At 36.3% G+C, this 25802-nt stretch overlaps 2 protein-coding genes across 2 annotated transcripts; one reads left to right on the top strand and one right to left on the bottom strand.

Moving 5' to 3' along the window:
* Nucleotides 1–2198: 2198 nt before the first annotated feature.
* tll (nuclear receptor subfamily 2 group E member tailless) lies at nt 2199–9691 on the top strand. Its single transcript, XM_003694531.4, has 4 exons — nt 2199–2265; nt 8143–8379; nt 8485–8708; nt 9017–9691. Exons 1-4 carry the CDS (start codon nt 2199–2201, stop codon nt 9689–9691), a joined length of 1203 nt encoding a protein of 400 aa, XP_003694579.1.
* Nucleotides 9692–21121: 11430 nt separating this feature from the next.
* On the bottom strand, nt 21122–23875 carry LOC100867053 (uncharacterized). Its single transcript, XM_003694532.4, has 3 exons — nt 23576–23875; nt 22216–22303; nt 21122–22122 (listed from the first exon to the last, which is right to left on the bottom strand). Exons 1-3 carry the CDS (start codon nt 23588–23590, stop codon nt 21641–21643), a joined length of 585 nt encoding a protein of 194 aa, XP_003694580.1. The 5' UTR covers nt 23591–23875; the 3' UTR covers nt 21122–21640.
* Nucleotides 23876–25802: the final 1927 nt, after the last annotated feature.

The raw sequence follows: 25802 nt of genomic DNA, 5'->3' as shown, positions 1-25802 counted from the left end.
ACCGAGCCACGGTTCGGCGAGCATTTGCCAAAGTCGAATGCTTTCATTCGTTGTTCGAGCAAATCGACGGTTTATGAAATGAACTTGAATCTATAATTTTTAACATCCATAAAGTTACCCAATCTTTTACACTTGTAAAAAAAAATAAATCTAATCACCTTACTATCATCGTATTAATATAAAATATTCGTCGCTCATTCGAATTAACCCTTCCATCTCTCAAAAATTAATCCTCCTCTTTAAACTATATTATCGCATCAATCTCCACGTCGAAGGAGAAAAGAAAAAAAAAAGAAGAAATAAATCCACCCCGCGGTTGATACGATCGAGGAGGCTCGTTGAAACCGGTATAGGGTGATCCAGCGCACGATCGAGAGATCCAATCTTCGTAATATTACGTCGGTTATGACGGATTCTTCGCGTAATTCGTGCACTCGTCCGACGAGCGTGTGTACGTGCAACCCCTAAACCGTGTTCCCGCGCGAGGGGTGCGTTCGTCACGAAGGGATCCGGCATGAGATAATTCAAGATGGAGTCAGGGAGTCAGGAAACGGCGCATCTGCCTGTGCGCAATATTCCGTGGTGTACGTTCTGTTTAACCTCCTCCACGTACCTCTATTCATTGAAACGGGGATGCTTTCTTTCTAACGCTCTTCTTTCCAACTTTCTTTCCTTTGTCTTCTTTTTTTTCTGTCTCTGTCTGCCTTTTTCTTTTTCCAACAGTTTTGTACCTGATATTTTTTTATCCACGCATCAATTGATCTCGAAAGCTACGTGGGTACGTGGTTTGATGTTTGTAGCGAATGTTTTTAGCTTGCATGACATGTTACCGATTTAGGTAATAATAAATTGTGGTGTTGATTGTCAAAATATAGATTTGTTAAATGCGAAGTATCTATAATTATATAGACGTTTAAAAAGTTTATTTAATAGATATCCTTGTCTATTGTATTATTCTTTCAGATTTTTAATTTAATGAATATTAAAATACGTGATTCAAGCCTCGAAATTGAATTCATACAATTCATATTAAATATTCTATAAATTTATCATCGTCACAAAATTTCTTCCATTTCTAAAAAACTTTTAGAATAACAAAATCCTTTAATCTTCTAAAATACAAAAATCATTATAATTGGATTAAAATATTTTTACTTCACAAATTTCTTCCATCATGGGAAAAAGGAAGAAAAGAAAAACTGCTGCAAAATCATCGTCCTCTTTTCAAAAAAACGAAATAATTCATCTCTTTCACTTTCGTTGCTAACAAGATACAAAAATCATTGCAAGTATGTCGAACAACGTTCCCCTCCTTCTTCTAAAAATTTCCTTTCCACTTTCCACGAGTGGAAGCGACCAACAAACCACAAAATCATCTCCTGCCAAAAAGAAAAAAAAAGAAAAGAAAAGAAAAGAAAAGAAAAGAAAAGAAAAGAAATAATCCTCACCTAGCATCCCCTCTAGATACGCAAAAACAAGCGCCGACCGAGCGCGATTATCTTTAATCCGAGAATAAACGCGGCTATGAAATTAGCCTTGGTTCACGCAGGAAGGGGGGTGACAAACCGGCGACAAGAGGTCCACGGGCGAAAGGGGTGGAAGTGGCTTCGTTTTCACCTCGGCCCCGGTTGAATAGCTTCGTACAAAAGGGTCGGCGGAGAGTGGGAGACATCTGACGTCCTTCGTCCGCGTTCGCCACCTCTCCACCCCGTGCTCGGCTGACGTTCAACCCCCGTTCCAAGGCGGGGAGGAACCGGCTCCTCTCGAAAAGGACCGCCCTTTTTCGAAGGGTAGGGAAGTCGTCGGCCAATCAACCGACGTTTGTTTGAAAACGATCAGGAACCGATGCTTACCATCAAGAAGTCCTTGCCACGATGACTGTCAGTCACGTTTCATCGAGGAGTTAGTTTTCATCCTCGATTCTCCTCGGCCATCCATCCAGGGGAGGAAGTGCATCGTCCGTTTTCGATATTTTTTCTTCAAATGTTTCTTCTACGTGTTTACAAATTATGAGTTTCTCGTTTCGTGTTCGAATGGGACCACGATACGGATAAATCGGAGTGAAACTAAACTCGTTGTTTCGTTGTTTGATTCTTTTTTTTTTTAATTCTTTTTCTCTCTTTTTTTTTTTCTTTTGGTTTCACGTTTGTTATCGACGGACGCATAGTGGTGTGCCGTGGAAAGGATTCGTGGCGAGGATGCAGAGCCAGGATCCGCAGATCGGACACATGTCCGTGACGCAGCAGAAAGTGCCTGCATCTTCCAGTAAGTTTCAAGATTTATTTTATATGGATTGGTTTGGATTTGCTTTGATAATTTGTGACGTGGACGTGTAATCACGATAAATGATACGATTAGTGTCGTGAGATTGTTTCTCGAAGTTGTACTTTAATGTATAACAGGATTGAATGTAATAGACTTTTTGTTTATTTTTAATGATAAAAGATTAGAAAATTTTTTTAAACGCGATACGCATGGTTTGAAGGAAAAAGTATCATTTAAGTGAATCTGAATCGAATTTTAAGTATTGATGATGTTTGACGAGGATTTCTGATGTGATCGGACAATTGAAGTTGAATCGGTTTCAATTATTAATATTCTTTTCCAATTTTATTAAATTCTCCAAAATTAAAAATTAAAATAAATCAGTTCGATTCTGTATTTATAGTTCGAGTCAATATCTCATTACGAAATGTGTTGTACATTAATATTTTCTTTCTAATAAACCGTGAACATGATATTTGTAGTCTGTAGTATTGTTGATAAACATAACACGATACATTTAGTGTCTACCAATAATAATCTATTATTCCAAAAGTTAAGAATCGTAATGTAATTATGAGCTTGTTATTATTCATATTATGTCAGACAAAATTGAAAGAGTATCACAATCACAACATCGTGTCAATGAATATGAATGAAAAACATTTTTAAAATATTTAAATTAATCATTTCGAGTCATTTCTTAAAAATCCACAAAAATCATATCTCTATCTTGATTATCAAGAATTTTAATTACTTACTTTTTTTATTTTTACAATCGATATTCTCTCATTCTATTAAAATAATTCTTTTCTTTATTTCTTTTATTTAACGTATAACAAATATATAACAAAAAAAAAAAGAAAGAGAGGGAAAAATTTATTTTTCGACTTTGCCTAACGGTAGCCATGTTTATGGCGTCGTACATTTTGATAAAAGACTACTAATACTTAAAACCTACAATAGCTCATTACCTCTATAACCACACTCATAAATGCCATTGTTCGTTACTTTTTGAGTGTCTGCCGTCATCATTTGAGAAGATAGGAATTGTCCTTTTTACGGAGGATTATAAATAAGGACCGGAAATAAGACGTCAATTTCTTTTTTTCTATCCTTACTTTCTCTTACTATCTTACTATCCTCGCCAGGATTGTAGGAGAGTAATGAAAAGTATCCAGAAATTTTGACGCTCGTTAAAAATTTCTTATGGTTATCGAATGATGGTTGGATTGAATCGATCCTAAATCGTGATAAACTAAACTTTTTATTCTTTTATAAACGAAATCTTTAGGGCTTTACTTATTCGTAGTAAAATTGCAAGAAAATAACTATATATAGTTTCCCGAATCGTTTTCTAAGCAATTGTATATATACATACATAGTTTTACGAGTAGGAAACAGAACAATTCGAGTTGTTTAAAAGTCAATAATAAATCAATAAATCAAACATCTAAATTTTCAGAATTTCTATTTTAGTTATAATTCTACTTTCAAGATTAAAAAATATAATCTTTCTTGAATTACATTAATTCTAACATTAATTTTAATTTATTCAATTTGTCCTTTCTCCTTCTTAATTCAAATTATCAAAGAAATCCTTTTTTTATACATTCATCGATATAATTCTCCGTCTAATTTCACATTTCGAGATTGCATATCTTTGAAAAATACTAATATTCACTCGTAAAGCATTAATCATATCGAAGAAAAGAAGGGCTGTTAATTATTCCATATAACGAGAAAGGGTGGTTTCGTGTGAAACAAATAGCATATGCGGCATTTAAACGGGACGTGCGTTTAAATGATTCGTCTCCGGTGGCATTCATCCATGAGAAAATAATGGCAGATGGCCAACGTGTTACGCGATAAATTACGAATCTCCGTGGCGCGGTAACAGGTTGTCGTGGGTGGTTGAATTCGACCGTCATTTGTTGACAAATCAATGTATCCCCTATGATTCATTGCTCGAAAATTATTTTATAATTCGTTTTAAACAGTCTCATAATTTAAGTACCATTTAAAAATTATAGCAACAAATTGAGTTGATAAAATTTTGATACAATATTATATCATTCAATTTGTTGTCTTCAATTTTGATATTCATCGCTTCCAACAATTTTAAATAAGAATCCTGTATTCAAACTACGAATAGCCCGGGGATATTTTTTATTAATTCCAAGTTCAAAGCGTCTATTGCATAGGAATGCGATAAGAATTAATGCGATAAGAAAACTTATTGGACGTAAAGGAGGGAATGGAACGTGGAGAAGAGCAAATACGAAAAAATCGCGCGTATCTTTGGCCAAAGGGTGGATGCAACCCCTTAAACTCTCGAACAGATGACGAATAGATAGCGCGTGCGTTACGTGTGTACGTCGATACATTGGTGGGGAGGAGGCATCCGGTTTTCGACACATGCCGTGGAATTCCCATGCTCCACTAAGGACACACGTAACACCCGACGATAGACGATGATACGATGATGTCATCGAAACGATCAGAGATAGTAGATAGCTCTTCCTGTTCACTCGCAATTCGAACGATCGTTGATCGTTGATGGAGAATATTTTAAAGGGTTTGGATTGTATGAAAAATTTGTGAAAAAAAAATGAGCTAAATAATTTGATTCTGAAAGGGTTGACCAATATAATATATCATTTATATGTGATTTTAAAATTTTTATTTTGTAACGCCAATATTTTATATTACAATAACGTTACGGATCATTTAGTTTGCACAATAATTAAAATAAATGGAGATTTTCTTAATGCTGGTAGGTAAGAGGCCTTTAATCCTAGAATTCCGAAGGTTTTTCATCGCATAACGTTAAAGAAAGATTATCCTAAAATCGCCTATGAATACTGTGTTTACTTTTCGTAAAACGAAATGTTCTGTTCTACCTCTTTTCGTATTTCGTCTCTCGTCCGGAGGGATAAGATACGATAAGAAAAAAATTGTACCTGTTTGTATACATCTGATTGCATAAAAAAATAATCTTATGTCTTTTGCTTATTTGCTCGTTTCATTCATTTATTAAAGTAACGAAATAATATATTATAAATTCATAACACGCGGATAAGAAAAGAGAGGAAAAATTGTCTAGTCATTACGAAGAAGTTCTTACCACAACTTAAAATTGTCGTGCGACGAATTATATACGATAGCTCACCCTTTTTCACCCCGAATCGCGAACTTTTCCCTCAATTTTACCGTCACGAACAACTGCAACATCAAACTTATTTAGTCAAGCACCCTTTCAAGCATGAAAAATTCTTGATAAAAATAACATTTTCGGTCAAAAGTGAATCACATCCAATGTACGAATCAACCCCCTGATGAATCTCCGTCTTATGGGAGTAAACTTAAACTATCTATAACTTTAATCTTATCTTAAACGAAAAAACAGGATGATTATGGAGACAATGGAATTTTTTATTCTTACTTAATTACTTAATTAATTTCTTGTTATACTACGGTTAAAGAAAAAAAAAATCAAAAATAAAAAATATAAACGAAAAACCTCGAAAATTTTTTGAAAAAGAAAAATCAAGAGAAAATCAAAATCGATTTCTCTCGATAATCGCAAGAATCGCGTGTGGTTAATCGCAAACGAAGCGTGCGCTTGTGTGCCCGTCTCCTTTCCGGAGGGTTGTGCCTCGATCACTGTAAAAATTCCATGAATGATTGACGAGAAAGGAAAAAGATGACCGGCGCTCGGTAATGCGTAGTCCTCGATTACACGACAATGAAAAATTCAATCGCGGATGACTCGCGAGCCACGCCGATCGAATGCAAATTTGATGTAACGCTCGAATAACGGCGCGCATCGCGTGATTCGAAGCCGAGCATGTGCGTTCCTACGTGCACGCCTCTCTTCCTGCAATCGTTCCTCCTCGAGTTAGTTTGAAATTCGTATCGAGATAAAACGCGCAATATATGAGCAGCAATGACAGGCTTGTGGATAAATCAGAAATTTGTATCGTCTTTGCTATTTTATTTATTTATTTATTTTTTTGACAGAATTTAACGGAGATTAGTTCATTGCTGATGTTAATCTCGTTTAATTTGGCAATATTTTTATAAGATTCAAATATACATTGTTTAAATTCAATCCTGTTTTATAAATAACTTTCTAATTATTAATTTTAAAAGTTTATTATAGATAGAGATAGGTAATCGAATTTCTGAAATATTACTAAAATAATTTCTTATCGTCTTTAGCTATGTAGTAATGAAATTTTCTAAATTATCGTTTTATGCTAATTTTACTAAAGAAAAAACGTATCTAAACGTATTTGGTGAAGAGACTTCTTGGAAACTGAAGTTTTAGTAAAACTCTTTCTCCACGTGGAAAGTATACGTGTTTGCGATTCAACTTTCCCTTTATCGTGGGAGAAAAGGGTCTCCAGTGTCGTGCAAGGGTGCACCCCTGTCATTGCAACCCGCTTGTTGCAGTAGTTAGTACGCGCGCATCGTATTTCGTGTAATACGTACGTACATACGTTTTTCATCGATATTTTACGCGAAAACACTCTTCCCCTCGTGTTTTCTTCCCCCTCTTTTTTCTTTCTTTTAAGTTTAAAATCTAAGAAATATTAATATAAATTTAAATATTGAGATAAAAGCGTTTGATGAAATCTTGCTGGTGAAATCAACAGGTTGTTCCTCGTTTCTAGTCGAAGAGTTTCACTCACGATGAAATTCCTAAATGATTTTAGATTTAATTCAATCCATGATTACAAATTCACGAATATAACCAAATAAATTGTTAGAATCCGGTAAATTATTAAAACGAAGGATCTCCAATTTCACAGAGAATATTCAAGCAATTCTATGTAATAAAATTAACAATTTCGCCTATTCTATTTACAGAATATTCCATAACGCTCTATTTTGTAATATCCTCTGTAAAATCATCCCCTTTCTTGGTCAACTACCCTCTCGAACAACTTCCCCCGATAAAAATCTTCGGGAAAGCTCCCACCAAAGAAATCTCTTCTTCTTATCTCTCACCAGGCAAACACAGCCTATCCATAGAGATGGTTAACGACTCGAATCTCGAAACTTCGTCCAATTCCAAAATAGGAAAAAAGGAAGAATAAGAAAAAAGATAGAGCGGAGTGGAGTACCGAAACGTTTAACCTTCTTCTTCGATAATAATAAGATCCACGTTAAGTAAGATAAAGGAGCCGGTGGGAGGGGAAGGGCCTGATCAAGGGAGATCAGGCGATACGTGGAGCGAAGTGTCGTGTTTCTTGCTGCTCACTTAAGAGTGCCGGTGAATGCAGCAGCCACATCCGGTCCATTCAGCCCCCATTCACGAGTCTCGTAGGGCTGAATGGCGTAGGCGGAGCCCGTGACAACGAGTTGGTACCCCCATTATAAACGCACCACACCCTTGCTCGCCCTGTATACACGGACAGGTATATAGAAACGCGTACGTCCAGGAGGTGGTCGCGTTAACTTGGCGACAAATCGATCCATTCATCGGAGACGTCGTTCACGGGATCCGTGTTTTCGATGGTAAACGGGTTTCCAATCCAAAATACCGAGCATTCTTCCAGCCTTAAACGCGCCTTTCACTTTCTCATTCTCTTTCCCATCCGGGAACGGGATAACAATGCACCAGTTTAGGATCGATTCTGAGGCAGAGTCTATCTTCGAAAGTACTCTTCGTTTGTCAAGTTCAAGGGAAATTGAAAAGGCGTGGGACGTTTCGAAGACATTTAAAAGTAGATTCGATTCGAGTTTGGATTTGATTGATTGAAAGTTGCAATTCTGAATTTAGACCAATTAATTCTTGTATGATTGGTAATGTGTGGAGATAAGTTTTAGATAAGTTTTAGATTATTAATAATGTGTTTTTGTTTATTGCAGGTCGAATCCTTTACGATATCCCTTGCAAAGTATGCCGGGATCATTCCTCGGGCAAACATTACGGTATATTTGCATGCGATGGATGCGCTGGTTTCTTCAAGAGATCGATTCGAAGAAATCGCCAATACGTCTGCAAGGCTAAATCTAAAGGTGGCTGCATGGTGGACAAGACTCATCGTAACCAGTGTAGGGCGTGTCGTTTGGCCAAGTGCATTCAAGCCGGCATGAACAAAGATGGTAAATATTGACGAGTTTCTTTGGATATTAAAAATTAATATCTTGTATCTTTTAATAACGGTTTTTTAAACGATGGGTTAATTTCAAATTTTTATATTTTTCCAGCTGTTCAACACGAGCGTGGCCCGCGAAACTCGACTCTACGAAGGCAGATGGCTTTGTACTTTAAAGAACCCGAAATGATGGCCAACATGGTGCCCCCACCGGCAGCAGCTTTGGATCTAGCGTTGCCCAAACCACCGAATGAACCTCGAGTTTCCGTGCCAGCGCCTGCCCCTCATCATCCCCTTCCACATCCTGTTTACTGCAATAACATGGCCATGTCGAAGGTAGGCGAACGATTTTTATATTAATATATTTATATAATTGAATTGAATAATAATATTTTAGTTTTCTTTTTAAATCTCTAACGATTACCTAACAATTATAATTTTGTTCATTATTTCCAAAAGCTTCTGTATGTCAACATAAATCGATATAAAATTTACATTAGCTCGAATTACAAAAAAAAGAAATTGGAATTAACATTCCATTTCCAAATCCTTTTTTTCATTTTGCATCAAATTCAAAATACTCTTCAAATTAAATTCTCACTCTTTATTTCATATTTTTTGCTAAAATGCTGTTCCAATTTCAGATTCCAGTGAGTGTAGCAGGTCTACCGACCTTGCCACTGATCCCTGCAGCGATAACCGCGGAATCCATCTGCGAGCAAGCGGCCAGATTGCTGTTTCTCAACGTCCACTGGGCTAGAGATCTGGCAATAGGAACGAACCTGGTCATAGAAGACCAATTGACACTGTTGGAATCCTCCTGGAGAGAATTGTTTCTACTCGCCGCGGCCCAGATCCTTCCAAGTTTGGATCCAACCCCTCTCCTCCCACCAGGTCCTCAAGGCCTCGGTCTGGCCGTCGAAGTGACTCGTTTCAGAGAAACTTTGGCCGGTTTCCACGCGATGAGCCTCGATCAGCACGAGTACGCTTGCATCAGGGCAATTGTCCTCTTCAAAGCTGGGCTGGACAGCGAGCCTCTGCCGAGCAGCAGAAGCAGCAACGGATCTACGTCTCCTAATACAGGAAGCAGGCTGAGGGATGCGGCCGCGGTGGCGAGGTTGAGGGATGGCGCACAACTTGCACTCGGGCAAAGGTTAAGCGGCGCCTCGTTCGGCGCTCTCAGGTTTGGAAAGTTGTTGTTGTTACTCCCTTCGCTTCGTTCCGTTTCCGCACACGCGATCGAGGAGCTGTTCTTCAGGAGGACTATCGGTGTTATTCCAATCGAGAGGATCATTTGCGATATGTACAAAGCTGCTTAAATGTGATTATCGATAGTCGATAAAATGATATTAATTCCGGGCTTCGATCAATTACTATTTCATGGGAACGAAGAGAGACATTCGATTGATATTGTGTCAAGTTGTTACTACGTGATAGTAAAGCGAAAACGATACGATGTGAAAGCTTGTGAAGGTATAAGTTTTTGTGATACGTGGAAAACTCTTGAGAAAGTCGAATAAGTATGAAAAACATTTTGTGAATAGTAATTTGTGAAAGTTACACGTTTTACGATATTGTGAAAAACGATATTGGAAGGGAATGTTAAATGAAATATGAGAGTGATTATTGACATTACATGTCAAACAAATATTTGTGATATCTCGTGGAATGTAACTCTGTTGAGTTAGTTAACGCTATTTGGTAGATTGTAACATAAGATATTATGTTTTATCGAAATTTTCCATGAAAAAGGGAAATGAATTTGGATGTGACGTTTCTGGTGTTAGACAAATCTCTCTTTAGGATATTTTGAGGTTTGTTCATTTAGCGAATAGCACCTGCAAGTATAACTATGGCAAAATTTACAGTACAAATGTAGTTAGTGCCAAATTATATAAATACGCAGGATACAATTTATCTGAATTGAAATGACTAAAGAAAATAAATTTGTATTATAAGAAAATTTTATAATAGGACAAAATTAGAGAATGTAAACACAATGTATGTATATAATGCAATGTATATACCAAAATGAAAAACTAGTGATATTTTATAAAAGCAATTTATTTTTTTTTTTGTGAATATAAAATAAGATATAAATATAATATATAAAAAAAGAGTAATTAGTATTGATTTAATTGTATTTGGGAAAGCATCTTATTATTCTTATTAATTTTTTTCGAATAAATGTTTAAATATTTTGGAATATCGATATCCTCGTTATTATAATAATATAATAATATATAATAATATAATAGCTATTACAATAGCTATTATAATTTCTATGGTCTCATATATTGTGACACTTTTTGGTGTTCGAAGCAGAATCAAAAGAATTATAAATAAATTAACATAGATAAACGAAATAAAGTAAAGATATACTTAGTCTAGGTATAAGATGAATGTTAAAACAATGATTAAAATGATATTATCGCGCCAATGACGCCGTTCGTATTGTAAATAGAATTTTAAAAAGAATAAAATGTTATAGATCATAAACTTTCTTTTAACATTAATAATTCTTCGATCTACTTTATGCTCAGAAATTTTGAAGAATTCTTTTTCTTTTTTTCTCTTGTTTCTGATATTTTCAAATTTTGAATCGATTTAAACATTAAAAAATTTAATTCGATAAATCATTAATAAGAATATTGATTAAAATTAATAATAGTAATAATAAATGAAACTAACGGAAGTTAATGCCTGTTCTCTGGAAAAAAATTTGAAACATCTTCTAAATTTTTCCACTTCAGGAGAGGAAAAAAATTTTCCTCCTGAAACGGGAACATCTAAATTTTACCTGCACTTTCCGTGGCACAATGAAACGCATTTCACGAGAATTTTACGGTGATTTGAGTGGTAATCGCTGCACAAAGGTTGCCCCGCGTCGGAGTTTCAGGCTGTCAGTATATTTAGAGATATTTCCTACAGTGGTAGACCAATGTGTAATCGTTAAGGCGGGTAAATAATCGTCTTGGTTGGTGAAAATGCATTCGAAAACATCCAATGGAAGTTGGCTGGTAAAGTCTGCATTCGTGTCCTTTGTACGCCAATGTCACGCACCCCCTTTATAAAGAACGCCATTTGTTATTTTTAACGATGATCTGGGCCCAGAGATATTTATTTATTTCGAGGCTTTTACAAAGTGTAATTGAATTTGCTTCAGAGATATTTGAATTTATTGTTCGAGGAATCAAAAATATTTCTGGTCGGAATAAAATTTTAATTATAATATTTTTTTCTTTTTTATAGATTTATACATGGAGAATAGGACTTTTTTTTTTTAAATATAAATATATTCGATTGTTCAAAAAAATAATTGTAAAACAGAACTTCCTGTAAAAACTTCTGTGCTAAAAATACGAATCGTTGTTATGATTTCATATTCCAAAGGAATACCTGAAGAGGAGAAACGTGTTTCAGAAACGTAAAAAAATATTCTCACGAATTCTTTCATCGCGTAAGATGAAGATGAGAACGAAATGCGGGATGAAAAATGTGTCGGCGCTAACTCCAACCGCGTTCGAGTGACTCTTCTGACTCGCATGGCTGAACTTTGAAATGTTGGCACTTAACAGTCGTTGTGTTCCTTTGCTCATAAATCTGTTTACATCGATACTCGATACTCGCTGGTCGATAACTACCAACGTTATTTCCTTCGATTATTTCCTCGAAAGATTCAAGACATTTATTACATAACGAAATTACGAATTAAAATAAAAACACGAACAAGTATTTTCAAAAAATTTCATTATAATTTAAGAAGAAAAAGAATAAAATTCTTCAATTTTTCCAAATGTTCAAAGAGAGAAAGATACGAGCGAAAGTGTCATGATAAAATAGACTTGTTTGTTCCTAATCTAAATGTGTGTGTATGTAATAAATCATTGAAATCTGAGGAAATAGGCAACAATTTGCACTACTGAAAAGCATGGATTAAAAGGTGACGACCGTAGAGATTTCAAAAGCACGAGGATTTTGGAATTCAAACATTGTGCTCTGACAAATTACTCAGGTAAACAGTCCGCCCAGAAGTATCGGTACGAGGTCTACGAGGCAGGGCACGGTCTAGTAGGAATCTCGACATTTCGTAGAATTTTTTGGGACGAGCGGAAGCAAATAGCGTGTTAACTGCGAAACAAGATGAGGAAACAAAGCGACTGATACGATTGGTCCAGAAACAAGAGCAAGTTACAAAGCGGCTGCCTCTTTGAAATTAGAGAAGGGACGGATAGTTTTTCCCACAAGATTCGATCAATTCGAGTAGAACAAATTGATCTAATTCATTAAGAAATATAACTTTTCATACATATTTTCACCTGCCATTATTTTCAAACTTTCTTCAAATCGAAAGTCTTTCTCTCTCTCAGAGAAAAAATAAAAAACAAATTCTAAATCAAATCAATTTTTATCTTCTTTCAATTCTTTCCTCAATTCGAAAACCACGAAACAACACAAAGTGAAATTCTAACTAGCTAGCGAAAAATCGTATCGGAGAAGAACCGAATCGCATCGCACAGCACGCAATTAACATCTCGATCTAATGAAACTCTCGAGCCACCGTATGTTACAATTTCCTATATTCAGTTTCCGCATCCTGTGCGCCACCCCTGTGCCGCCACTCTATCGTTGAGTGGTGCTCCTCCGTTCGAGGAGGCACCGCTTTTCAACAATGTAATACTGTAACGTTTCCAACCGAGCGAATAATAATCCCCGATAATGGTGAGATCGTCGAATAGCGCGGATGGAAATCAGAAGCGGAGCCGGTAGCAGCAGCGGCAAACAACAACGGGCAAACAACGGTAACAATGAATCGATCGGGACCGGATGGATGGAATTCCTTCGCTTAAAATAAAGACCCCCCATATCCCCCGAATCGTATATCGATACAATTGCGTAATTGCGCGTGTGCATTCGATCACGAAGTCGACAAGTGGTTCCCACCAGTGGATGGATGGAGTACGGTCAGCACCTTGCCACAAGACGTGCCAATGGGGCGGGTCATTTCGAGAAACAACAAGGCGAACAATGCCATTCGGATATGTAACCTTACTTATAACAATATATTCCATGTTCTTTCCATCCATCTTCGCGTTTATCTCGCGTCTCTTTGCCTTTTTATTAATTTTTGGATGAAGGTTTTTTCATGCTCTTTCGTTCTTCTTTTTTCTTCTCTCCGATGTTTATCTTTTTGTACAACACACAAATCCTGTAAATTCCTTTTTTATTTACGTTTTTACAAGGAACATTAACTTTATACAAAATCCAAAAAGAATCACTCAAGTTTATAATTATCGAACAATCATTGCCAACAATCTGCTCCATTTATATTCTTCATCCTTCGAATCATTCGAAGCCTTCTAATTCCCATATCCTCGCAAGCATAATTACAGGCGCGAGAAAATAAAAAGGGGAGAAGTCTGAGTCAGACCTTTGGTTTGGAAGTTCGAAAGTCCACGTACTTTTCTTCTCGATTTTGCCCCGTCGTCTCTCCTCCTCTCCCACTCGCTTTCCTCTTCTCTCCTCTCTTTCCTCTCCCTTGCCACGGAACGAGGTAACCGGACAATAACAGTAACAAAAAGCTGTCGAGGGACAATGGGCGCGAGGATGTAATTGCGCTCTCCGCCGCTGGGTTACACAAAGGGCACTCGACTATATGTTGCAATCTCGATTTCGTCGCCTGATCCTTGATCGATCCTACGCCGCGTCCCGCGTCGAATGTTCGCCTCCGGAATCGGCAGAACGGGAGGGAGAGAGGGTGGGATCGGTGGTCGAGTGTCCTCTCAGCTCGATCAGCCGCCCATTGTGCCCTTTGTTTTGAGGTAACAAAACAGAAAATGCGCTCCATACGTGGCCGGCATTGTAGTCAATTAGAGAGCAACTGGGGCACCGGTGGTCCGAGATGCACTTCACCGATCTAGATTTTGGTAACTTTGGCTTCGGCAGAGGAGAATCGTGGAGAGGATTGGGATGTGTTCTCTTCTGATTTGTTGCGGTCTCTATGCACGGTGATCTTGATGTGATCTTGTTCAATCTTGATTAGAATCGTGATATTTTTCCTTTTTTCGCGTATAAAATTAATTGAACATTGAGTTGATGCAAATGAAATTATTATATTGTACTTTATTAGTCGAAATAGATTCAATAAGTATATTTTGTTTATTGAATTCTTTTTTTTTTTTGGTTGGTACTTTTTGATTTATTTTTAATATTTTTATTTGCTATTTTATTGTTCTTAACACCGTTATGTAGGTCGTTTATTATTTTATTGCAATACTTAATCATTTCGAAGGACTTGAGTTAGAAATTTTTCTATATTTCATTGAATTTAAGTACGGTTCGCTACAATAAATTTATACGATTTATAAAACAATAAAATATTATTCGAATTGTATTCACTTGGATCTTCAAGTTTTAAATTGACATTACAATAAATATCATTGAACGAAACATTTAATTATCTATAAAATTTCGAATGGATTTAGATACACACATTTATTTTATAACGATTTAATATTTAGGATAAAAATATTTTTTCTTAAACTGATAGACCTGTCAAAGAAGGCTCGAGAAGAAGACGACGACGTCGCCGCTAAATCACACGCGTCGGCACGCCTTGAATTTAGCGTTAAGGCGCGCGCCCGCACCCCTGGTTTTTCCCCGTGAATGAATATTTGCACGTGCTCCAGGTCGTATCGTGTCAGGAATTTAATAAAGCAAAGGACGGCCTCCACGTACATTTTCACCGGTTCCAAGCACGACAACGTTCCCTCCCCCGTGCAGCAGCGAGTAGTTAAGAGATGCCAGCTGGGACGTCCTACCCTTCGCGATGCCGACCATCTTTCTGGCTAACGCATTTTTCTTAACTCCTCCAAAATATTTGGCTGATTCGCCGGAGGGAATGCCCCCTTCCTTTCCAAAGTTTATTCGGGAATAACATCCCGTATTTAAGTTGTTCAGCGTGGAAGAATGAGTTTAGGGTGAGTTTGCGCGATTTTTAGAGGGAGGGTGGATACAGATTCGATTTTTGTTTGTTCTGTATATATTTAATGATAATTAAAAATTTATTAGTATATATAGAATTTTATTTTCATGTTATTCCAATAATAAAGATTATCAAGGAGATATAAAATTTTTTATTAGATACAATATTTACAATCTTCGTATCCTTAGATTCAATATCTGTATCTATCCTATATATCACTAAAACTTTACTTTATATAAATACATACACATATATAATAGTCATAATGCATAATAATGCATAATAATGCACGATAAAACTTATTATCCCAATTAAATTAAATATTATTCAGTTACAAAAATAAATAAATTTACCATTTAATTAATTTTCCAAATTATCATACAGGTTAAAACGTACGAAAGAAGAAGCAGCATAGACAACGATTTCTGCCCTATTCTGATAGATCGTTCTCATTCGCTTCCCCCTCTTCATTTCTGCGCACCGTTCCACTTTTTTTCTCCGGTCTGAACCGTTTCAGTGGGAGTTTTTCGAGTTCCAGCGGCGCTCTCCTGTAAAATGCCTGGCCCATTGTTAACCCCCGTTGACGCGCCCATTATGTCTACTTGGCTGATGGGAACAGATTATGTTGGTCGTTGTCATTGAGGGCTCATCACCGCCATGACACTGATGCCTGGAGCATCGACGAGGGCGAGGGGGAGAAGGGCGCGTGCTTATTGTCCGAATAAATTATATCGCCGTCTACTATCCACCCTTACCGAGTGAAATGTCACGGATCGAAAAATAGGGTATCCGATCGTCGAGTAGGCAGCGATTTGATTCCTTTATTTTCTCGATCGCGGCTGCCCGATATCACGTGCCACTTCCTCTTCTCCTTTCTTCGCGTTAATCCCTTCGAGAGAATATTGTCTCTCGATGGAAAATTTTTTAAAATCAAATCGATATACTTTTTTTTTTATATTTTTTACAGATCGATTTCTTTTTTTCTTCTAGATTTCACCATATCAAGTTTTGAAAAGATTCTTTTCATTAATGATCAGATAAATCGATCGAATTTCATTAATATCTATTAATCTCAATTAATCTCAAGATCAGATTAATTCGAATTATTCTTATTTATACTTAAATCGCCATGATAACCGTAATTGGAATAACGAATATATATAACCAAAAGCACATATAATACGAACGCAAAACCAGATCAAGGAATAAAATTTCAAACTTTAAATCCAAGGTATCATAGAAGCAATTAACATTAAAACAATTTACAAATTAATACAAAATTATACCTATCTAAATTTAAATAAACGATAAATTTAAATAACGACAATAGATCATTACAATAATGAACAATACACACGGTAACTTAAACAGAGAAATTGAGAAATCAACAGCTCGTTCACGATGATCCCCGAGAAAGAATCGTCTTATCCCAGTTTTATCCCTGTGTACACCTATTAACAAAAGTTTCGTGATAATTAACTCGTTCAACAACGAAAATCGGGGCTAACGTCTTAACGAACCCTTTTAATCGGTTAACAGGTCTCGCGTTAACGATTTCGATGATCCTCCTGGAGAGCGTGCGCGCGGGCAACACGAGACGTACTAACTAACGTGAAAGTGCATTAAAGGGTGCCGCGGGGGGTCCACAGCACTCGTTCCACCTGACGTGGCTTCCGTTCAAAGCGCAGCTAAGACGAGAACCCTTCCGGCATTATTTCGGCATCCTTTCGGCCGAGAAAACTCGGTCACAGGTGTCCGTCGTTGCGGATTTCGTGGTGCTACCACGTCGTCGGATTAAAAGGACCGAGAACAAACGGGGGAGGATCTCATTGCTCGAGCCATTAGTCGAATTAGTCGGTCCGAGTACCGACTCTCTTCGAGGAGCCAGGATAATCGTCCATCTTCTAATCTGTTTCCCAATATTACTGACTTTAATTGTTAAAATTGGCCGAGCCTAAGCACGGATTGTTGGATCGCCGAGCGTAGCAGGTGCATTCGAAGGCGATTCGAAGACACAACCCTGTTGAACATTTCGAGGAACGAGAAAAAGGTTGATTTATAGTGAAGAATTGATTTATAATATTTTTCGTATTCTTGTTTGTAGAGAGAAAATTATTCTGGATTCAAAAATTAAGTTAAATCGGATACATTGCACGAACAAAAATTGAAGAAGGTTCCTGATGATGGTTATTGAAAAATGCAAACGAAATATATAGGTATCGCCATAGAATAAAAAACTAGATCATCAAAAATATAAATATAAAAATCCATAAAAAGTCCATTTGTGAAGAAAAAAAGAAAGAACTATCGTTTCCGAAATTCACACGTACAATTTTCCGTATAAATACCTTCCAGTATCTTCAAAGGTATATTCGGTACCTCTGCAAACATGAAAAATGTCTCGATTTTTCTCCCCTTCCATTGTACTATTGTGGGCAATCCCTTTCGTTCACAGCGCGTTGGCAACATACGAAAACAGAGTACATGGTCGCGTTCCAAAGGCACGATTAAGACGACAAAAAGCTCGCGTGTGTAGCGCGAACGATTTGAAAGGTTGTGCACGCTGGTTATGTTCGTACGGCTTAAGACCGCACGAAGAAGGATCCACGCACTGCGAGGCCCCGTTCGTATTCAAGTGAAACGGGTCTGTTCACAATGGCTGACTTCGTAAGGCAAAAATCAGAAAGTTAGGGCGTCTCGGAAGCGAAGAAGAAGGGACGACTGTCGAAATATCTGGATCCCCTTAGGGATGTGCAGCTGGCCACGGAACACGCAACGATTGGCCCCCGTCACTGGTCGGCCATGCTGGATTTTTCCGGTCTAGCTTCTTTTCACAATGGTCTCGCGGTACTGAAAAAAGGGTCAGGGGGCTCGTTTCGAAATCGGTATCGTTTCGGGATTCCTCCTCGCGTTTTCTCTTCTTCTCTTGTCTTTCTGTGTTTTATTTCTTTTCCCTCCTGTATGAATTTTGTTTGTTCAGCGTTTAACGAACTAATTTCTGTGAATCGAAGAATATTTTTGAAAAAGGGGAAATTAATAAAAGGCGTACGTGTAATTCACTTTCACATTTATTTAAGTGGAAAGTTGGAATGTTGTTCTTGCACAGATGAATATTACTCGTGGATCTTGATAATATTGGATAATTAAGATTTTCTTTTCTGATAAAGCGCGATATTACATAATACGTGTTTCAAACCATTTAAGCGATATTTTAAAATAGCAATTAAATTAGTAATACGTAAAATCTGTAGGAAATTATTTTCACGAGCCATTATGTGGAAATAAGTTTCTACGATTTCCTTTTCTTCGTCAGAGTTCCATTATATCGCAAGTGTTATACAATATACGTGTAATATCGCGAGAAATAAATCATCGTGTGAAATTTTGTCATCGATATTTTATTAAAAATTAAAATTACTTAAATATTTTAACAATATAATAATTCGAATGTAGGAAAAAGAAAAAAACTTGACGGAACCTTGAACTTGAAGCGAAGAAAGGCTGGAACGGAAAGGATTGACATGGATTTGCCTGCGATTGGTGGCCGCGTGCCGCGACCCTAAGGATTAAGCGCAATTATTGGAACACACTGGCGAACCGCAACCCATTTCCCACGTTTCTTCTATATCTTGTTATGAAAGTTATTAACTCACCGCTTCCCAATGGAAAAATCGAGCAACGACATTAGCTCGACATAGTAAATCCTGGACTGGATTCGCATCTTCCAATTCTCCAATATTCGTACGAATATCCTTCTTATGATCATTAATAGAAAATTTTCCAAGTCCATTCTCACGATGGGCTGGTTTCTATCTTCTTCTGTTGATCGTGATTTCTTATCAATTTCGCGAATTCGCGGATATTCAGCTCTCCTTTCACAATTTCGTCACAAATCGACATTTACCGTTCGAACAATGAACGTTCGACCCTATGTTTCGTTGTCTGCGTATGTCCTCGAGTTCGAACGATTGCAAAAACGTGACACAGTGATTGCAGCAAATCGGGCTGTTGCGAAACACCGGTATGCAAAGTCTGTTTCGAGTATTATTAGATACTCGGTGTATCGACTTGGAAAAGTAATTAGGCTGGAAAGTATGCGTATATGGTCTGATTGCTTTTCATGCGAGATTTAACGAGCCAGATGGCGGTAGAAGAATTAATTATTTCGAATGAAATTTTCGTCAGATTCAAATTTAAGATTTCTATACATGTAAATGTATATGAAGAATGCAAAGTTTAAACGATGATATTTATTTCCTCCTGAATTAAATTTTATTTTATATTTGAATATATGGACTTGTTATTTCATGAACTATGTCTCTAAGAAATATTTTAAAACAATTGAAAATATTTATCGATGCTTATTCCTCTTTTATCTCCTTAATTAAATTTTCGTAGAATTTTGTAAAAATATGCATTATTAATATTCGTAAAAACATATTTTAAATTCAGAACTTAAGAAATTTCTTTTATCCTCCGCGAATTTAAAGTCAATCGTATTTTTAAGTATTACAAGTATTAAAAATTCATCTTGTAAATATTTCCTAAACTCGATAAATCATGATCCTCGGCCAGAGGGTTCGAAACCAGGACGTTTACAACGTGTTGCAAATTAAGAATAAGGTTCACTGGTACACGCGGTGTCAGCTCGTAACCGAGGGCGACCCCTTCAGATGCGGCTTGGGTTTTGGCTTGCTATAACTCCGATAATTATGTTACCAATGCGTCGAAGGACAAAGAGCTCTCGAACGACATGGATGGCTCGCGAGCAAGAGCCAGAAGAGAGATGGTTGCTTGGTAGCCCAGCTGCCGGTAATCCTCCCTTTGTAATTTGCCTCCGTGACCCCTCGCCCCACTACCCTGCCAATGGCGTCGATTCCACGTTGCCTTCTTTTCGTACACACACACACACACAAAATAAAAGAGAAATCATTTCGCAGTGATAAACTTTGTGATATCTAAAATATGCTTCGTTTCTTTTGACATATTTATTTTTTGAGTTGATAGTTTACACAATTGATGATTAATTAATCAATTAAACTTTCTTACTTCTCCATCATTGTATTACGAATTGATAAAAGATACGAAGAGGTCGTTGATCAGTCCGTGAAATATGATTGCAAATCAAACAATTCACGATACTCGAAAAGAAAAACAAAAAAAAAAAAAAAAGAAAAAAGAAAGAGATTATTAGTAAGAGAAGTAAAATACGTTGCTACGCCACTGGCAGTCGGTTGATGTCACCGTGGCCGTGCCCTCCGGATAATAGAGTCCGCGACTTTAATGGACTCGCTAATCCTCTTCCCTGTTTGTCGGTGAGTCCATCCATGGGGTCGTATTCAAGGCATGCAAGGAGGTAAAAATCGGGGACACAGGGTGGTGTGACTGCGGTACAGGGCACAGTTTAGGGCTGCGCTTCTCTATTTGGGGGGAAGATATTGCAACGTGTGGGTTGTCGCGCGGGCATGGGGCAACGATAAAGAAGAAGGGGAGGAAGGGGGTCGCCACGTCCCGTAACGCTGAAAAACCCGCCCCTTGTGCGGATCCATCGGTGCGATGATACCTTGATTTCTCGAGTGACGAATTGAGTGCGCTTAATGCGAAGCGGTGCGTTTAACGACATAATTTGACGTAATACCGTACCACCTTGAACCCCTTCTGGTATGCTTGAACGAATCCAGTTCTTCCGTGATGATGAGTTGTTTGGTAAAGGAAATATTGGTGATATAAAAAGTGTTCGAAACTCGATCGATCGATTCTTATATACTTTCAAAAATCTCTTTATTGTTTAAATCAATGAAACTATCGAAGCAATTGATTGATCGATTCAGTCAGTGAAAAGATTTCTTTAACTATATAAGTCTATTTTCAAAGAATTTACAATAATCATTTGTATTTTTCTTTTTTTTTTTGTAATAATTAACACTAGAATTATGAAGTATATTAATAATTGGTTATATGTATTTTGTATTTCTGTGTAACGAGACTGGTTAATTTAACTTGATTCTTCTGGTAGTTGTAGCGTTAATATCGATTAAATGCAATTCACCATCGAATCTTCAATTTTATTTTACAAATTCTACAATTGAGCACACCGTGCTCATTAAAAGTTCAAGAAGTTGAAAAAGTTCCTCCCTTTTCTTCTTAAGAAACAACAATCAAATCTTTCCTTTTTTCGCTCTCTATCAAATTTTCGTACGAATCTCAAATAACAAAGAATCTCGAATAACAATGAAACAAAAAACATATACAGTTTAAAAGTTTTCAAAATTTTCAAAAATTATTATGCTTTTCCAGGAATCGTGTTGCTCAAACTATTTTGAAATTGCAACAATTGCTGGATGTGGGGTGGCAGTTTGCTGTTATATTGTGGGGCTGCATTATAACTAGGCTGAGGAAGGGGTTGGTATTGGGGTTGCTGGGGAAGAGGACGATATTGCGGCTGCTGAGGAAGAGGGCGATATTGCGGTTGCTGAGGAAGAATCGGTTTCTTGTATTGAGCACGGTTCACTGGAATCGATTTGTAATCCGGTTGCTGGATTCCCGAGGCGAATGTCACTTGCGGTTTGTACTGAGAAACCTGCGCCTGTGATAATTGCTGAGGCTGGATGGGTTGAGATGGACCCAGTTTTGGAATTGGTTGAGGTGGAACGGGCACCAGTGGTGGACGAGATTGTTGCGCGTGTATCAGTTGCTGTATCTGAGGCGGTGGTGCTTGGTTCACTGTACGAAAGTGACCTGATTGCCTCTTCTCGCGGATATGAGCTAAAAAATTTTCAACAATATTAATAGGATACCAATATAGTAGAATACCAATATTTACGAAACAAGTTTACGTTGAATAGGAATAAAATTTACCGATTGGCTCTTGGACTTCTTGTCCCAAAAGATCACCGAACGTATCACCGGTGGCGTAAATAGGTATAATTACAGCTAATGTTAAAACCTGGAATTTATAATGTTCATCAATATCCTGGTTAATTCAAAAACTTGAGTGAACAATTTCACTATAAAATAAATAGCGTTTAAGTAGTTTTATTTATTGAACAAGTTCTAGTCATTTTATACCTGTTTACAGTAGTAAACCGTTGCTTGTAATCTAGATAGATATATTATAAAAAATCTTTTAACTACTTTTTAAATTATCGTCGTCTTTGTCGATTTCTAAAGTCAACACAGTCAAGACTTTCTATCTCCAATAAAACGAAACAATAAAAGCTCACTCTCTCTCTATTGTGACCTACTTAGTAAAGTAAAACAAACGTAATGACACTGAAATAGAGACGTCTTTCTCTTCTAAATGTCATAAAGACGCGGGAACGTGTGAAAATTGCGGATAACTATAGAGGGAAAAATCGGTTCGCGTTTGAGAAAGTTGGTTAATGCAATTTACCGATCTCTCACGATGCACACCATTGCGCACAAAGCGCGCATACTGTACAAGCAAAGTATGAGTTCTCACGAAGGGAAAGGATAGAAACACTCGATATAGGTATATCGAGGCGTAAATACACGCCTTTCGAACGTTATAGAGATGATAGATCTTTGCAAGAAATAATGTAGGTCGAACCGCGTTTAAGTAATTTCTCACGAATAGGATTAATTGAGCGTGAATTTGTAATAGATACGTAATCTTGAATATCTCGAATTAATTATTCTTATCCTTTACTTTTGAATGACAGTAGTTCAATTTATTTCCAACTTTTAAAATTTTTCCAATTGTACCGTTGAATGCGAGAAAGATATTCTACATTAAAAGTAAATGGAATAAATTGTGTACCGAGAAGTTTGATAGTATGTTAAATTAATTTAAAATAGTTTGTACATCGTTTAAAATATTTCTTCATTTCATTAAATTAATTTAACGTAACGAAAATAACAAACTTATAATAATTATTCAATTTTTAAATAAATAGTGACGATACCATATATTATATTTCATCAATACAGATTTATCAAAACTTATCAATTTAAAATTCATCAAAACTTTATCATCACTTCAAAGATGCACATGATAAATAAAAATTGAATAACTACGAAAAAAACTCGAATGCCCTACAAACGATTCCCTTATCCAACAACACAATCTGTTTTTACCATTGCTTTCAAAAAAAATTAATAAATAAAAATAAATAAAATAGGAGAGGAATATTCATAGAAAAAAAGAAACAAAAAAAAACAAATTATGAAAGGGAGCAAGACACAAAATCGTACTCACAGAGAAAAACTTCATGGCGAAGGTGTAGGCGATTTCGGGATGGGAGCTGAACGAAACTGGCGGCCGCGTCGCGACGCACTTCTATATGGGCGAGCGTTTCCAGGGTAAGTGGTCCGGCCAACCACTAACTTTCACGGTTGGTCGGTTTCGATTGAATATTTTTTTTTTTCTTCTCTCCGTCCAAGTCCCCCGCCCGTTCGTCACGTAACAAACGCGCCCTGTATGTACGGCATGCGACGTTTCTATCACTGTTATCCAGGAAGCTAAAACCTGAACTGTTGGATGATTCGATTCGAAAATGGATGACTTTTGTCTGTTTAATTATTTTCCACTTTAGTTTCGTTGTATAGATATTGATAGAATTATTTTATTTCAAATTTGCGAATAGAAAGATTATATAAGATTATTGGAAATTTAAATTAAATAGTATTTTCCAAAAATCACTGAGTGTTTCATTGCGAAAGCGAAAGGTTGGAGTAGTTTGGAATTTGTCGATATAAAAATAAGAGGATGGAAATAAAAAAGTAGAAATAATTTTTGAAGAAGGAAAATTGCACGTGTATATGTTTGGTATTTTTGTATGTATATTTGTGAAAAGTATTACGATTAACTATTTATGTAAGAAAAATATGACATGAATGAAATAGATACTTTGTGTATAATATAAAAAAATTTTATATAGTTTATTATTATTTCACGCGCCATTATGCTGCATAATTCTATTCGTTAATTATTTTATTTCCAAGATGCGATATTTATATGTCGTTCGTTTAATACAAATTTTAAATTACGAGAAAGTTTTTGCTACTAAATCGTAAAAGTAATTCACTTTTAACTATCGAGATTAGTATTCTGCTTGTAAAACTAGTCAGTGTAATAGTTTTTGCGTTTAATTTTACAACGTAAATACACCGTGCACGAAGTACCCAATAATAATATAAGTTATTGATCAAGCCTTGTTTAATAAATTGAATCTATAATCCTTATGTTTTAACGAAACATTATGACAAATTAAAATAGGTAATTATTAAAATGCGATAATCAATTTGATTATTAAAAATTATGCGGCAATTAAATGAATAATTATTATCTTTGATTAACTTTTTCAAAATCAAGAAAGGAATTAACTTGCTCGGTTTAAATTGCTAAATACTTAAATGAACTTTCTCTGTAAAAAACTTGGGTTACGCTGTCGGAACCAGCTTTTCCCGAGTGCACATTATATCAGAGGTTAATTCGAAGTTACGTGAAAGTCGTTTGATCGATTTTTCCTTTTGAATGGAAGGCTGTACGCTTTGGAATTTATTTGAATTATGACCAACCGTATTCTACGAAGCGAAACAAAATTTGTTCGTTGATCGAAAAAGGTATTCCTGTGAATGTTGATATGATCGCTCTAATTGACGAGAGATCAATTGTTTCTTAATTCGAAATCGATTTCATTTCTTCAATTCTTTGATTTATTTATCCATTGTTATTAAAGATCGTGTGTGTAATACTCTTTATAATTTTTGTAGATAAAGAATTATTATTATTTCTTTCTCATAAGGATAGGAAAAAGTTTATTCAATTTTGAAAAAATACAGAGATCGAGAGATGAGATAATTTTTTTCTATAATTTTAATCGATTATATTTTACATTCGAGTGAAATTAAAATTGATCGAAATCGAAAAATTGTTATCGACATAAATATAGATTGAGCAAAAACACGTCCCAGGCAAAACACGTATTTCTAGTCACGTAACGGTACAGCCACCGGTTGCAGGAAGCATATGCATCGGTCACTTCCGTATTCCTAAGTCGACCGCATTAATATCTCGAACAAAGTGCACAGTTTCTACGAAAACATTTTATATATTCTATAAAAAAAAATCGCGATTTAATCGATGACTGGACAAGTTGTAAAAGGAATTGACCTTAATGTATGTAATTCTACATTCACCGTTCCATTTCTTCAGTACGTATGTAGATATTGAAGAAAGAATCTAGCAAAAGAACTATTCGAGAACAACGAAATTTGAGTTCGATTTATTTCAAAGAAATTTGATAAATTATAGAATATATTTCTGAGTTGTTAAATAGTCAAGACGATTAGCTCAGCTACGTTAAGTGTACGAAGGAAAAGCAACAAGTGAAAGTGGATCATATACGCAAAACTGGAAACATAAAACTCGAAATGCGATCTAGTTTTTTTTCCAAGTATTATTTCTTTAATAAGTTTTATCC

Source organism: Apis florea, unplaced genomic scaffold, assembly GCF_048593485.1.
Source record: "Apis florea isolate Af1SG1 unplaced genomic scaffold, ASM4859348v1 contig_2293_pilon, whole genome shotgun sequence".
NCBI lineage: Eukaryota > Metazoa > Arthropoda > Insecta > Hymenoptera > Apidae > Apis > Apis florea.
This window is presented reverse-complemented; position numbering and strand designations above follow the sequence as displayed.